Source organism: Staurois parvus, unplaced genomic scaffold (assembly GCF_062004578.1).
Source record: "Staurois parvus isolate SC_StPar_1 unplaced genomic scaffold, SC_StPar_1.0 ptg000951l, whole genome shotgun sequence".
Taxonomy (NCBI): Eukaryota; Metazoa; Chordata; class Amphibia; order Anura; family Ranidae; genus Staurois; species Staurois parvus.
Window position 1 is genome coordinate 182940 of NW_028318747.1, and position 14409 is coordinate 197348.

Consider the following 14409-nt stretch of genomic DNA (forward strand, 5'->3'; position numbering starts at 1 on the left):
GGTGTCAGTTGTTGCCTGGGAGATCTACTAGTGAGGGAGGGGTCTTTTTTGCTGCCTGCTGGAGAGTCTATTGATGATGGCTGATGGGTGATCTGTTGTAGCTGCTGGGGGTCTATTGTTGCCTGTGTGGTATTTTGTTTTGGGGGTCCATTGTTACTGGAAAAATCTATTGTTGCTTGGAGGGGGGGAGGGTCTATTTTTGCTGGTTGAAGGGGATCTATTTTTCTGCTTTTTTTGTTATCATCAACAAATCCTATTCAAATAATTTAGCACTACAAAATGATACTTGGCTCCAGGGGCGGACTGACAACTCATGGGGCCCCGGGGCAATAGGGGATCATGGGGCCCCTGTGTCCTCGTCCACACTCCAACCACACCCAAAAAAACCTATAAAAAGTACCAAGGGCATCTCATGGGGCCCCCTACTGGCCCCGGGCCCTCGGGCAGTGCCCGAGTGCTTGAGTGGTCAGTCCACCCCTGCTTGGCTCTGTATTCTCTAAAAGGACCGATACTGGAAGGTGGGTAGGGGGTGGAACCAAGGGTTGGTGCTCGAAAGTAGGTATGGGGGGGGGTGGAGACAAGAAGTGACTCAGAAGGGGAAGTTCCTGCACCTATTCTCTGAGGAAAAAAAGCCATGGTCATCTCTGAGTCGGCATCACAACTCAGGAAATGAATAATGGTTCTGTATGATGCCTGAGAAAAGATGGCTCCATTCTTCTGGGGGAAAAAAAGCCGAAGTAGGTATTGTCAGGGGGAGTACTGTAATTTCATGAGAGAAAATAAATCCATGGAAGTGTTTCACGCTTACACCTTACTTAGTGTACTTAACATGAAAATATTAATTTGATGACAGGTCCACTTTAAATACCTTTTGACCAAGAGTGTCTCACCGGCAAAGAGGGCCACGTTGGTTTGCTTGGCGTCAAAAGGGCACCGCGCTTAACACGAAAATATCAATTTGATGACAGGTCCACTTTAAATACCTTTGGACCAAGAGCGTCTCACCTGCAAAGAGGGCCACGTTGGTTTGCTTGGCGTCAAAAGGGCACCGCGCTTGGCCGTTAAACTCTTCACCTTCCTGCTCCAAGGTTTGGATCTGGAATATGAAACAAGAGTTCTGTAGCATGAAACCATTACATTAAAAACCACGAGGCGTCTCAATGTCCATTCACTCAGCCCAACAATTGTGACCTTTTTTATAACCAATTTTGACAAACAAAAAAATCTAAAAATTTTGTTAAAATGGACCATTTTGGCGAAATCCATTGGAAGACTTTACTAAGATGGTTTTTAAGGATCAATGGGCTTGAAATGATCCCTGAAAGTTACGACTTTCAACTATCTTGGACCTGTTCTTCTGCCAAAAGGTGACCCCTTGTTAGTTGGGAACATGACGATGACAGACGGTTGCATGGAAGCCTTTGCTGCCGTTCAATACAGGCATTCACGGAATCATCACCCTCCTGGTTCTGGTTGATACCTTCGGATTTTTAATCCATTGGAGTCAATCTGGAAGACTTTACTAAGGTGGTTTTTAAGGGTCATTGGGCTTGAAATGATCCCTGAAAGTTACAACTTTCAACTATCTTGGACCTGTTCTTCTGCCAAAAGGTGACCCCTCGTTAGTTGGGAACATGACGATGACAGACGGTTGCATGGAAGCCTTTGCTGCCGTTCAATACAGGCGTTCACGCAATCTTCACCCTCCTGGTTCTGGTTGATACCTTCGGATTTTTAATTCTGAGTCCTTCAGATACTAAATTCCTGTTAGAGCCCTGATGAAGGGGGATTGTTTGGCTTCCAAAATATGTTGGCTGCCTCGTGTTACCCTGTTGTCATTTGTGGAACTAATAAAATAAATTTTTGACTTGTGTTGGTGTTTCTTCGACGTTATGTAGACCTCCCAAGCTGGTTGACCCTCATCTCCAGGGTCTTTGTGGAGAGCAGGGGCGGACTGACAACTCATGGGGCCCCCGGGCAATAGGGGATCATGGGGCCCCTGTGTCCTTGCCCAAACTCAAAAAAGCCTATGAAAAAGGTACCAGGGGCATTTCATGGGGCCCCCTACTGACCCCAGGCCCCTCGGGCAGTGCCCGAGTTTCCAAATGGTCAGTCCGCCCCTGCTTCCTACCTCATAGTTTTGGCAAGTTGGGTTAAAGGAACTAGTGCCACTGGCGATGAAATTTTGGCCCTTCTTTTGTTATAATTGCAAACCTTGTAGCCCTCTATTGACCATCGTTTCCTTTATTATTATTCACTTGGGCAATAGATGTCTTTACTTATCAAATGGTATGCTCCAACATGGGTAGATACCACCAAGCAGAAATAGCCACTCAGCTCTTATCTCTAACCCACTTGTCACGCATAAAGGACCTTTGATGTTGCCTCCTACCATTCAGTTTCAACAAATTTTTGGTTGAAGGTATTGGTGCTGTAGGCAATTTGAGTTCAGTTGTTCTTGAATACCAGAAAGAATATGCATCAACTAGCTATAATATCTACTCTATCACCTATCTCGCACCTATCTCTAACCCCAATATTCCACACAAAGAACCTTGTACAATGCCTCTTACGTTGTAGTTTTGGTACGTTGAGTTGAAGAAATTGGTGCCACAGGCAACGAGAGTTTGGTAATTTATCATTACCAGAACTTTAATGTAACCGTAGCACTCTATTGACCATTTTCCTCTAGTAATATTCTGTTTGGCAATTGGGCACATGAGTACCCAACATGATACCACTAAGCTGAATTATCCACTCAGCAGTTTTCTATAACCCTTATTGCACACACAAAGGACCTCGTAGCCTCCTACATTGTAAATATAGCACTTTGGGTTGAAGGAATCAATGCTGCGGTTGATGCACATTTGATCGTTCTTGATTACCAGAATTATATCATAATTGTGGTAGCAGCAATTGTAGCCATCACAGCACTCTACTGACCATTTTCCTATAGTATCATTCTATTGGGCAGTAAAGGTCTTGACTTACCAAAGGTTATGCTCAAAAATGGGTTGACACCAACTAGCTGTAATATATCCTCTATATTTATCTCTAACCCCCTCTTCCCTCTTCCCTGGCACTTTGGATTGAAGGAGCTGGTGCCTGGAACCTGCTTGATCACCAGAACTTTAGTAAAATTGCAGCACTAACAGTTGTAGGACTTTATTAACCATTTGCCTCTATTATTTTTCTGTGGGGCAGTAGATGACTTGACTTACCAAAGGGTATACGCAATAATGGGTAGTCACCAACCAGCTGTAATATCAATGTGGCCATCATCTTTAACCCCCTCTTACCCCAAAGCAAAGAACCTTGTACATTGCCTCTTACCTTGTAGTTCCGGCATGTTGGGTTGAAGGAATTGGTGCCGCAAGCGATGAGAGTTTGGTCATTCTTGATCACCAGAACTTTAATATAATTGTAGCACTCATCCTGTGGATGGAAAAAAAAATTGTGCTTAATTCACGACTCTTGCTTCTTGGTTACTATTGTTCCTCAACATCTAACTACTGTAGACTCTAGTCCAGGGTTTCTTAACCAGAGTTCCTCCAGAGCAGTGTTTCTCAACTCCAGTCCTCATGGACCCCCAACAGGTCATGTTTTCAGGATTTCCCTCAGATGAAACAGCTGTGGTAATTACTAAGGCAGTGAAACTGATCAAATCACCTGTGCAAAATAATGGAAATCCTGAAAACATGACCTGTTGGGGGTCCATGAGGACTGGAGTTGAGAAACACTGCTCCAGAGGTTGTTAGGGGTCCTTTGAGCAATGAACAAATTTTGCCTCTCAGATAAGTTCCCACTTACACCATTGATCTTTTTAGATATCTTTAACCCCTCCCGCCCCTTTAAGGGTTTCAGAAGCCGGGAGGTGGGGTGGGGGTTTAGGGCCATCACGGCGGTCACATGATCGGGAAAGGTCCCGATCGAAAGAGGAGATCGGGACGTTTCCGTGAGTTCCAGACATGTGTGCAGGGAGCGCGAAGGGCGTGAGCTGTCAACACATATGTTTTTCTTAATTGCACGCAAATATGAGGCCACTCAGCGTCAAGGCCCAGACGCCGGGAGGCCGCACATTTGCATACGGCCGGCGCCAAGAGGTTAAAGGGGTAATTCTTCCCAATGACCACATGTGTAGGGATCATTCTTCACACTGAATATACCACTAATGTATCAGGAGTTGAAGACATATTAATTTTTGACAGGGGTTCCATGAGCCCCGGAAATTTATTTCAAAGGTTCCTCTTTGTTGGAAAGGTTGAAAACGGCTGCTCTAGACATCTGAGGCTAAGAGGTCTGTGGTGGTGGCCATTTGGCTGGACAGTCTGTCCCACCAAGCAGTGACACCACTCAGAAACATGTAAAATCATAGTTGTTTTGTGCAGCCGGAAACATTGAACAACTGGTTCCAACACGTGATATCACCGAAACACTTCTTCCAACAAACTGATTTGAATAACTTTTTTTCATACCAATTTTTGAGGTACAAAAGAACATTTGAGTATAGCTCAAACCAGGGGTGGATTGACAACTCATGGGGCTCCCAGGCAATAGTGGATCATGGGGCCCCTGTGTCCTTTCCCAAACTCAAAAAAGCCTATGAAAAAGGTACCAGGAGCATCTCATGGGGCCCCCTACTGACCTCAGGCTCTCGGGCAGTGCCCGAGTTTCCAAATGGTCAGTTGCCCCTGGCTCTAACCTTGCTACCTCACTACTTTTAGCAACATAACAGCTTTAAGGTTGAGAACGGCTGCTCTAGACATCTGAGGCTAAGAGTTCTGTGGTGGTGGCCATTTGGCTGGACAATCTGTCCCACCAAGCAGTGACACCACTCAGAAACATGTAAAATCATAGTTGTTTTGTGTAGCTGAAAACATTGGACAACTGGTTCCAGCACGTGATATCACCGAAACACTTCTTCCAACAAACTGATTTGAATACCTTTTTTTCATACCAATTTTTGAGGTACAAAAGAACATCTGAGTATATCTCTAACCTTGCCACCACACTACTTTTAGCAACATAACAGCTTTACGGTTGAGAACGGCTGCTCTAGACATCTGAGGCTAAGAGGTCCATGGTGGTGGCCATTTGGTTGGATAATCTGTCCTACCAACAGTGACACCACTCAGAAACATTTAAAACGATAGATGTTTTGTGTAGCTGAAAACATTGGACAACTGGTTCCAGCACGTGATATCACCGAAACACTTCTTCCAACAAACTGATTTGAATAACTTTTTTTTCATACCAATTTTTGAGGTACAAAAGAACATTTGAGTATAGCTCTAACCAGGGACGGACTGACAACTCATGGGGCCCCCGGGCAATAGGGGATCATGGGGCCCCTGTGTCCCTGCCCAAACTCAAAAAAGCCAATGAAAAAGGTACCAGGGGCATCTCATGGAGCCCACTACTGACCCCGGGCTCTCGGGCAGTGCCCGAGTTTCCAAATGGTCAGTCCGCCCCTGGCTCTAACCTTGCCACCACACTACTTCTGCTCTAGACATCTGAGGCTAAGAGGTCCGTGGTGGTGGCCATTCGGCTGGACAATATGTCCCACCAAGCAGTGACACCACTGAGAAACATTTAAAACGATAGATGTTTTGTGTAGCTGAAAACATTGGACAACTGGTTCCAGCACGTGATATCACCGAAACACTTCTTCCAACAAACTGATTTGAATAACTTTTTTTTTCATACCAATTTTTGAGGTACAAAAGAACATTTGAGTATAGCTCTAACCAGGGGTGGATTGACAACTCATGGGGCTCCCGGACAATAGTGGATCATGGGGCCCCTGTGTCCTTGCCCAAACTCAAAAAAGCCTATGAAAAAGGTACCAGAGGCATCTCATGGGGCCCCCTACTTACCACGGGCTCTCGGGCAGTGCTCGAGTTTCCAAATGGTCAGTCCGCCCCTGGCTCTAACCTTGCCACCACACTACTTTTAGCCACATAACAGCTTTACGGTTGAGAACGGTGGCTCTAGACATCTGAGGCTAAGAGGTCCGTGGTGGTGGCCATTTGGCTGGACAATCTGTCCCACCAAGCAGTGACGCCACTCAGAAACATGTAAAATCATAGTTGTTTTGTGTAGCTGAAAACATTGGACAACTGGTTCCAGCACGTGATATCACCGAAACACTTCTTCCAACAAACTGATTTGAATAACTTTTTTTTTCATACCAATTTTTGAGGTACAAAAGAACATTTGAGTATATCTCTAACCTTGCCACCACACTACATTTAGCAACATAACAGCTCTAAAAGCAGATTACAAAAAAAAAATCCAACCCTGTAACATACTAGTTCAGTAAAAATGCTTTTAAACGTTCGTGTTCCTGCAAATAACAACATAAAAAAAAGGGATAAAGCGGCGGAATAAAATCACAGATTGTATTCCATATCTGAATGTTGTTTCGCTTTATCTAGAAATTCCACGGTAAATTGTGAACGGTAAGGCATTAAAGGACTAGGAACCTTGAAAAAAAAAAAGGGAGCCATGAATCAAAACAACCCTTTTATCTTAATGCAGATCATTACTTGGAAAGGGAAACTTGGTGTCCAGATCCTATCAATGAGAAGATATGACAAAGCTTATAAAAACAACAAGCGAACAGCGGGGCCCGATTCTCGGCAATCCTGTGACGAACGCTCGTGAAACCATCTTTATTCATGAAAAGCTGGCTCCTGGTTTTTTTTTTTTTTTATCTGAGGTGGTGCATCTGAGGAGAAAGGGATATTATTGGCATGATAATAAATGTTTGGTTGGCGAGGGGGCATATTGAAGGGGGGGGTGCAGCGGATGACGAATGTAGGAGATGTTCCCTGAGCTGGGCCATTTTCTTCAGACGGCAAGGCGTTTTCTTGGTGCGCATCCTGCCGATGGCGGCTTGTGCACGGGAGGCTCTTCCATCACGCTTGAAGTCTTGAAAGCTTTTCCACCAGAAAATGTCAGATGATGGATGGGATGTCGGTGGAACGGTGATGGATTAATGCCAGCTGAATCCCCAGTTAAGACATGCTTACTTATGTGCAGTGAAAAAGAAGCCATATTGTGGGATATATGAGAAGTTGAGCCAATGACATCATTAAGATACCAAAAGGGCGGCTAATCTATGGGACCAGCCAGTACCAATGACATGACAATGGCTAATGGGAGGCTGCCATTGATTCAGTGCTATCACTTAAAGTGAACATTTCAGTAACAAATCTGCATAGATGCATCCCTGACTGTGACAGGAGTCACTTTGGGTGGGGGGCCCATGGAACACAGCTCACTTTGGAGAGGTGGGGAGATGCCCTGTCTCAGCTCCCCATATCCCTCTTATGTGTAAGTCACCCTTTGCCTGTTAGGGGTACAGGGTGATCTGTCCTAATATTGGGGTGGGGGGTTGTTGATTGTTTAATGCCATGTGGTTGCATCCCATTGTTCTATTGTGTGTCTTGTTTGGGAGCAAACTATTATGGGGTGTATGTGTTTATGTGTATTGGCTTGGTGGGAAGGGGGGTGTCTCCAGCAGCCCTCCCTCCTGATGGGACTGTCTGCTGGTGTGTCTCTTGTTACTAAAGGTAGATTGCCCCGCCCTGTGTCATTATGCAAGGAGGGGGGTTGTTCCCTTGAATGTATATATCTTGTATCTGTGTTAAAATAAAGTAGTCTATTTCCTGGTTTCCTTCAAGACTGGTGTCGTCTCGTCTTGTATGGTCAGCGGTGGTGTCTGTGGTCGGTGTTCGGACGGGGAAGCGGTATTATAACGGAAGTACCCAAGCGCAGACTGGGTCGGTTCCGTTACACTGACATTTCATAATACATAGCAACAGTATTATTTTTCAAAAAACTTAATCTTTTTTTTAATTAACCCCTCGCCTACCAGGCACTTATACTCCCTTCCTTACCAGGCCAATTTTCAGCTTTCAGCGCTGCCGCACTTTGATTGACAATTGCGCGGTCATGCAACATTGTACCCATATGAAATTTTGATCATTTTTTTCTCACAAATAGAGCTTTCTTTTGGTGGTATTTAATCGCCACTGGGCGCTTTACTTTTTGCGCTATAAATTAAAAATGTGCAAAAAATTTGAAAAAAAAAAAAAAGTTTATTTGTTTCTTTTATAAAATTTTTCAAACAGGTATTTTTTCTCCTTCACTGATTTGCGTTGATGAGGCGGCACTGATGGGCACTGATAGGCGGCACTGATAGGCAGCACTAAAGGGCACTGATAGGCAGTACTAATGAGGTGGCACGGATAGGCGGCACTGATAGACAGCACTAATTAGGGGTCCCGGATAGGCGGCACTGATATGCAGCACTGATAGGCGGCACTGATAGGTGACACTGATGATGGGTACTGATAGACGGCACTGACGGGCATCACTTCTGGGCACTGACTGGCGGCACTGACTGGCACAACCCCTGGGCACTGACTGGTGGCACTGACTGGCAGCACTGCTGGGCTGCACTGGTGGGTGGCACTGGTGGGCAGCACTGGTGGGTGGGCACAGGTGGGTGGCACTGGTGGGCACAGGTGGGTGGCACTGGTGGGCACAGGTGGGTGGGCACAGGTGGGTGGCACTGCTGGGCACATGTAGGTGGCACTTCTGGGCACAGGTAGGTGGCACTGCAGAGTGGCACAGGTGGGTGCACTGCTGGGCACAGGTGGGGGCACTGCTGGGCACAGGTGGGGGCACTGCTGGGAACGGGTGGGCGGGGCTAGTGGGCGCACTGCTGGGCGGAACTTGCGGGTGTCACTGCTGGGCACCGATCATCAGGGCACTGATCATCAGTGCCCTGATGATCGGTGCCGATCCCCGCTCTGACAACTGCCGGTTCTCGGCAGTACTTTCCTCACGATCTGACAGCGTGAGGAAAGTGCAGCCGAGAACCGGCACTTGCATTTCCCTGTGATCAGCGTGTCATTGGACACCGCTGATCACGTGGTAAAATGCCGGTGGGATCGGCCTTTCACCACATCACGTGATCAGCTGTGTCCGTAGGACACAGCGATCACGGAGATCGCCGGGTGCGCGCCCCCTGGGGCGCGCAGGAGAGCGCGTTCTGGGAGGACGTCATATGACGTCCACTCAGAACTGGCCGGCCGCGGTGAAGCCGTCATTCGGCTATGCGCGGTCGGCAAGAGGTTAAAAAGGAGCATTTTAGCCTCAGCCATCAGTCTGTTGCAGGCAGGAGGAAGAATTTTCTCAGTCTCCTCTCCCACAGAAATCGCTTTTTTGACAAGTCACAATATATTGCATCACCATCATTCTTAACAGCAGTTATTGAGCTCCAATTAGTGAATGCGCCTAGACTGAGGTAATACCATAAGGCTGCTGCAGACTGGTGAGAGAATTTCCTCAGTCTCCTCTCCTCCAGAGAACAGACCGCACATTGTAATTCTGTAGCAAGTTCCAAGCAGGGGCTAATCTGTATCAGACATTTGTGGACACTGCCAAGAACTACAAAAGCATCAGGATTCACATCTCTGAGTTGGCATCTCAGTCCAGGAAGTGGATGGTGGCCCTGGAGGACGACCAAACAAAGATGAAAAAATTGTCAGGGGGAGTAATGTGATATCTTCGAGTGGTAATAAATACCTGGAAGTGGTAAACTGACACATGACTTAACATGTATTCACTGAATATTAAAAAAATATATTTGATAGGTCCAATTTACGTTGGCCATACTTTTGGCAATTTTGGAAATTTCAATTGGAAAAGCAGTCAATTGAAATTAACCAGTCTACACCAATTTGCAACTCAGTAATTACCCCAATTTTGCCCTGTTTTTTTACCCCAATTTTATAATTCATTCTCTGGAGACCAGGAAACAATCTAAAGCATCAGATTGGTGTAGAATGTTCACTTTCATGCACTTAAGTTTTAAGCAAACATGATGGAAAGTTTCCAAAATTGCCACGATTTGGTGACCACCATTTTTACCCCAATTTTTATAATTTGGGCTCTGGAAATCAGGAAATGATCTAAAGCATGAGTGTCAGATTGGTGTGGAATGTTAACTTACATTTAATATTTAACAAAAGATGATGGAAAGTCTCCAAAATTGCCACAGTTGGTGACCACCATTTTTACCCCAATGTTTGTTATTTGGTCTCTGGAAATCAGGAAATGGTCTAAAATATGAGTGTCAGATTGGTGTGGAAAGTTGACTTAAATCTTAAACAAAAGATGATGGAAAGTTTCCAGACTTGCCAGAATTTGGTGACCGCCATTTTTACCCCAATTTTTATAATTTGGTTGCTGGAAACCAGGAACCGATTCAAAGCATGAGTGTAAGATTGGTGTGGAAGGTTGGCTTGCATATATTTTATTTTTAAACAAAAGGAAATTTTCCAAAATTGCCACAATTTGGCGACCACCATTTTTTAACCCCAATTTTTAGAATTTGGTCTCTGGAAACCGAGAGACAATCTAAAGCATGAGTGTCAGACTGGTGTCAGACTTAATTTTTAAGCAAACATGATGGAAAGTTTCCAAAATTGCCAAATTATGTTGACCACCATTTTTACCCCAACATTTTACAATTTGGCCTCTGGAAACTGGGAAATGATCTAATGCTTCAGTGTCAGATTGGTCTGAAATGCTGATTTACATTTAATTAAAAAAAAAAAAGATGATGGAAAGTTTTCAAAATTGACACAGTTGGTGACCACCATTTGTACCCCAATTTTTGTAATTTGGTCTCTGGAAACCAGGAAATGATCTGTCAGATTGGTGTGGAAGGTTGACTTATTTTTTAAACAAAAAATTATGGAAAGTTTCCTAGACTGCCAGAATTTGGTGACCACCATTTTTACCCCAATTTTTATAATTTGATTGCTGGAAACCAGGAAACGATTCAAAGGATGAGTGAAAGATCGTTGTGAAAGGTTGACTTGCATATATTTAACTTTTAAACGAAAGAAGGAAATTTTCCAAAAGTGCCACAATTTGGCGACCACCATTTTTTAACCCCAATTTTTAGAATTTGACCTCTGGAAACCAAGAGACAATCTAAAGCATGAGTGTCAGACTGGTGTGGAAGGTTGACTTACATGTATTTAATTTTTAAACAATAGATGATGAAAAGTTTCCAAAATTTCCACAATTTTGGCAACCAGGATTTTTATTATCCCAATTTTTAGAGTTTAGTCTCTGGAGACCAGGAAACAATCTAAAGCATGAGCATCAGACTGGTGTAGAATGTTGACTTTCATGTACTTAATTTTTAAGCAAACATGATGGAAAGTTTCCAAAATTGTCAAATTATGTTGACCACCATTTTTACCTCAACGTTTTACAATTTGGTCTCTGGAAACTGGGAAATTATCTAAAGCATGAATGTCAGATTGGTGCAAAATATTACCTTATATTAAATATTTAATAAAAGATGATGGAAAGTTTCCGAAATTGCCACAATTTTGGTGACCACCAGTTTTTATCCCAATTTTTAGAATTTGGTCTCTGGAAACCAGGAGATGACCTAATGCTTGAGTGTCAGATCGTTCTGAAATGCTGATTTACATTTAATTAAAAAAAAAAAGATGATGGAAAGTTTCCAAAATTGCCACAGCTGGTGACCACCATTTTTACCCCAATTTTTGTAATTTGGACTCTGGAGACCAGGAAATGATCTAAAAAGTTAGTGCCAGATTGGTGTGGAAGGTTGACTTATTTTTTAAACAAAAAATGACAGAAAGTTTCCAAACTTGCCAGAATTTGGTGACAGCCAGTTTTACCCCACTTTTTATAATTTGGTTGCTGGAAACCAGGAAACGATTAAAAGCATGAGTGGAAGATTGGTGTGGAATGTTGTCTTGCATATATTTAATTTTTAAACAAAACAGGGATATTTTCCAAAATTAACACACTTTGGCGACTAGCTTTTTTTAGCCCCAATTTTTAGAATTTGGTCTCTGGAAACCAAGAGAAGATCTAAAGCATGATTGGTGTGAAAGGTTGACTTACATGTATTTAATTTGTAAACAATAGATGATGAAGTTTCCAAAATTTCCACAATTTTGGCAACCAGGATTTTTATTATCCCAATTTTTAGAGTTTAGTCTCTGGAGACCAGGAAACAATCTAAAGCATGAACATCAGACTGGTGTAAAAATGTTGACTTTCATGTACTTAATTTTTAAGCAAACATGATGGAAAGTTTCCAAAATTGTCAAATTATGTTGACCACCATTTTTACCCCAACGTTTTACAATTTGGTCTCTGGAAACTGGGAAATGATCTAAAGCATGAATGTCAGATTGGTGCGAAATATTACCTTATATTAAATATTTAATAAAAGATGATGGAAAGTTTCCGAAATTGCCACAATTTTGGTGACCACCAGTTTTTATCCCAATTTTTAGAATTTGGTCTCTGGAAACCAGGAGATGACCTAATACTTGAGTGTCAGATTGGTCTGAAATGCTGATTTACATTTAATTAAAAAAAAAAAAAAAGATGATGGAAAGTTTCCAAAATTGCCACAGCTGGTGACCACCATTTGTACCCCAATTTTTGTAATTTGGACTCTGGAAATTAGGAAATGATCTAAAAAGTTAGTGCCAGATTGGTGTGGAAGGTTAATTTATTTTTTAAACAAAAGATGATGGAAAGTTTCCAAACTTGCCAGAATTTGGTGACAGCCAGTTTTACCCCAATTTTTATAATTTGGTTGTTGGAAATCAGGAAACGATTCAAAGCATGAGTGGAAGATTGCTGTGGAAGGTTGACTTGCATATATTTAACTTTTAAATGAAAGAAGGAAATTTTCCAAAAGTGCCACAATTTGCGACCACCATTATTTAACCCCAATTTTTAGAATTTGACGTCTGGAAACCAAGAGACAATCTAAAGCATGAGTGTCAGACTGGTGTGGAAGGTTGACTTTTGGTGACAGACTGGTGTGGAAGGTTGACAATTTTGGTGACCACCAGTTTTTATCCCAATTTTTAGAATTTGGTCTCTGGAAACCAGGAGACAACCTAATGCTTGAGTGTCAGATTGTTCTGAAATGCTGATTTACATTTAATTAAAAAAAAAAAGATGATGGAAAGTTTCCAAAATTGCCACTGCTGGTGACCACCATTTTTACCCCAATTTTTGTAATTTGGACTCTGGAAACCAGGAGATGATCTAATGCTTGAGTGTCAGATTAGTCTGAAATGCTGATTTACATTTAATTAAAAAAAAAAAAGATGGAAAGTTTCCAAAATTGCCACAGCTGGTGACCACCATTTTTACCCCAATTTTTTTAATTTGAACTCTGGAAACCAGGAAATGATCTAAAAAGTTAGTGCCAGATTGGTGTGGAAGGTTGACTTATTTTTTAAACAAAAAGTGACGGAAAGTTTCCAAACTTGCCAGAATTTGGTGACAGCCAGTTTTACCCCAATTTTATATAATTTGGTTGCTGGAAACCAGGAAACGATTAAACGCATGAGTGGAAGATTGGTGTGGAATGTTGTCTTGCATATATTTAATTTTTAAACAAAACAGGGATATTTTCCAAAATTAGCACACTTTGGCGACTAGCTTTTTTTAACCCCAATTTTTAGAATTTGGTCTCTGGAAACCAAGAGAAGATCTAAAGCATGATTGGTGTGAAAGGTTGACTTACATGTATTTAATTTTTAAACAAAAGATGATGGAAAGTTTCCAAAATTGCCACAATTTTGGTGACCAAGATTTTTACCATCCCAATTTTTAGAGTTTGGTCTCTAGAAACCAAGAGACGATCTAAAGCATGATTGGTGTGAAAGGTTGACTTACATGTATTTAATTTTTAAACAAAAGATGATGGAAAGTTTCCAAAATTGCCACAATTTTGGTGACCAAGATTTTTACCATCCCAATTTTTAGAATTTGTTCTCTGGAAACCAGGAGATGATCTAAAGTATGAGTGGTGTGAATTGTTGACTTACATGTATTTAATTAAAAAAAAAATTATGGAGAGTTTCCAAAATTGCCACAAGTTTGTCAAGGGTATGGCCAGCACTAGCCCCAGTGGAAGCCATTTTGAAAAGTCAGTTTATGTCCATAGCACACTGCGATTCAGCTATTTTAGGATCTTTAGTGCTAACGTTGATATAGCTCAATGCAAGTTTGGCCACAACGGACAAAGTTTTTCATAAAGCCGTCATCAAACTTTCATCGTCAAGAGAGGTTGAAGGAGGCCAACATAATCCGTCAGTATTTTTATAACACCGGTCCCACACCAATAATTTTGATTTATCCTTGTTGAGCACCTTGAGAAAAGCAATCGATGAAGCCTATCTACTTCATACAATCCAATAGATAACATAATGAAAAGCCCTCACAATCAATGTGAGCCAATCAAATCCTGACATTGCTGATTGTGGATTAAAATATGTACAAATGACAGGTCTGCCACTAGGCAAAGGTTGG

The 14409-nt window shown here is 42.5% G+C and overlaps 1 protein-coding gene across 3 annotated transcripts in view; it reads right to left on the bottom strand.

Annotated features, from left to right (window-relative positions):
• LOC149441740 (semaphorin-6D-like) overlaps positions 1 to 14409 on the bottom strand; it is a 339406-nt gene that overhangs the window by 84542 nt on the left and 240455 nt on the right. For all 3 annotated transcript variants that reach the window (XM_089656952.1, XM_089656950.1, XM_089656951.1), the window contains 2 exons: positions 3334 to 3435; positions 1006 to 1096 (listed from right to left, as the gene is read on the bottom strand). In XM_089656952.1, coding sequence (XP_089513078.1) covers positions 1006 to 1096; positions 3334 to 3435 — 193 coding nt within the window. The remainder of the gene's footprint in view (positions 1 to 1005; positions 1097 to 3333; positions 3436 to 14409) is intronic.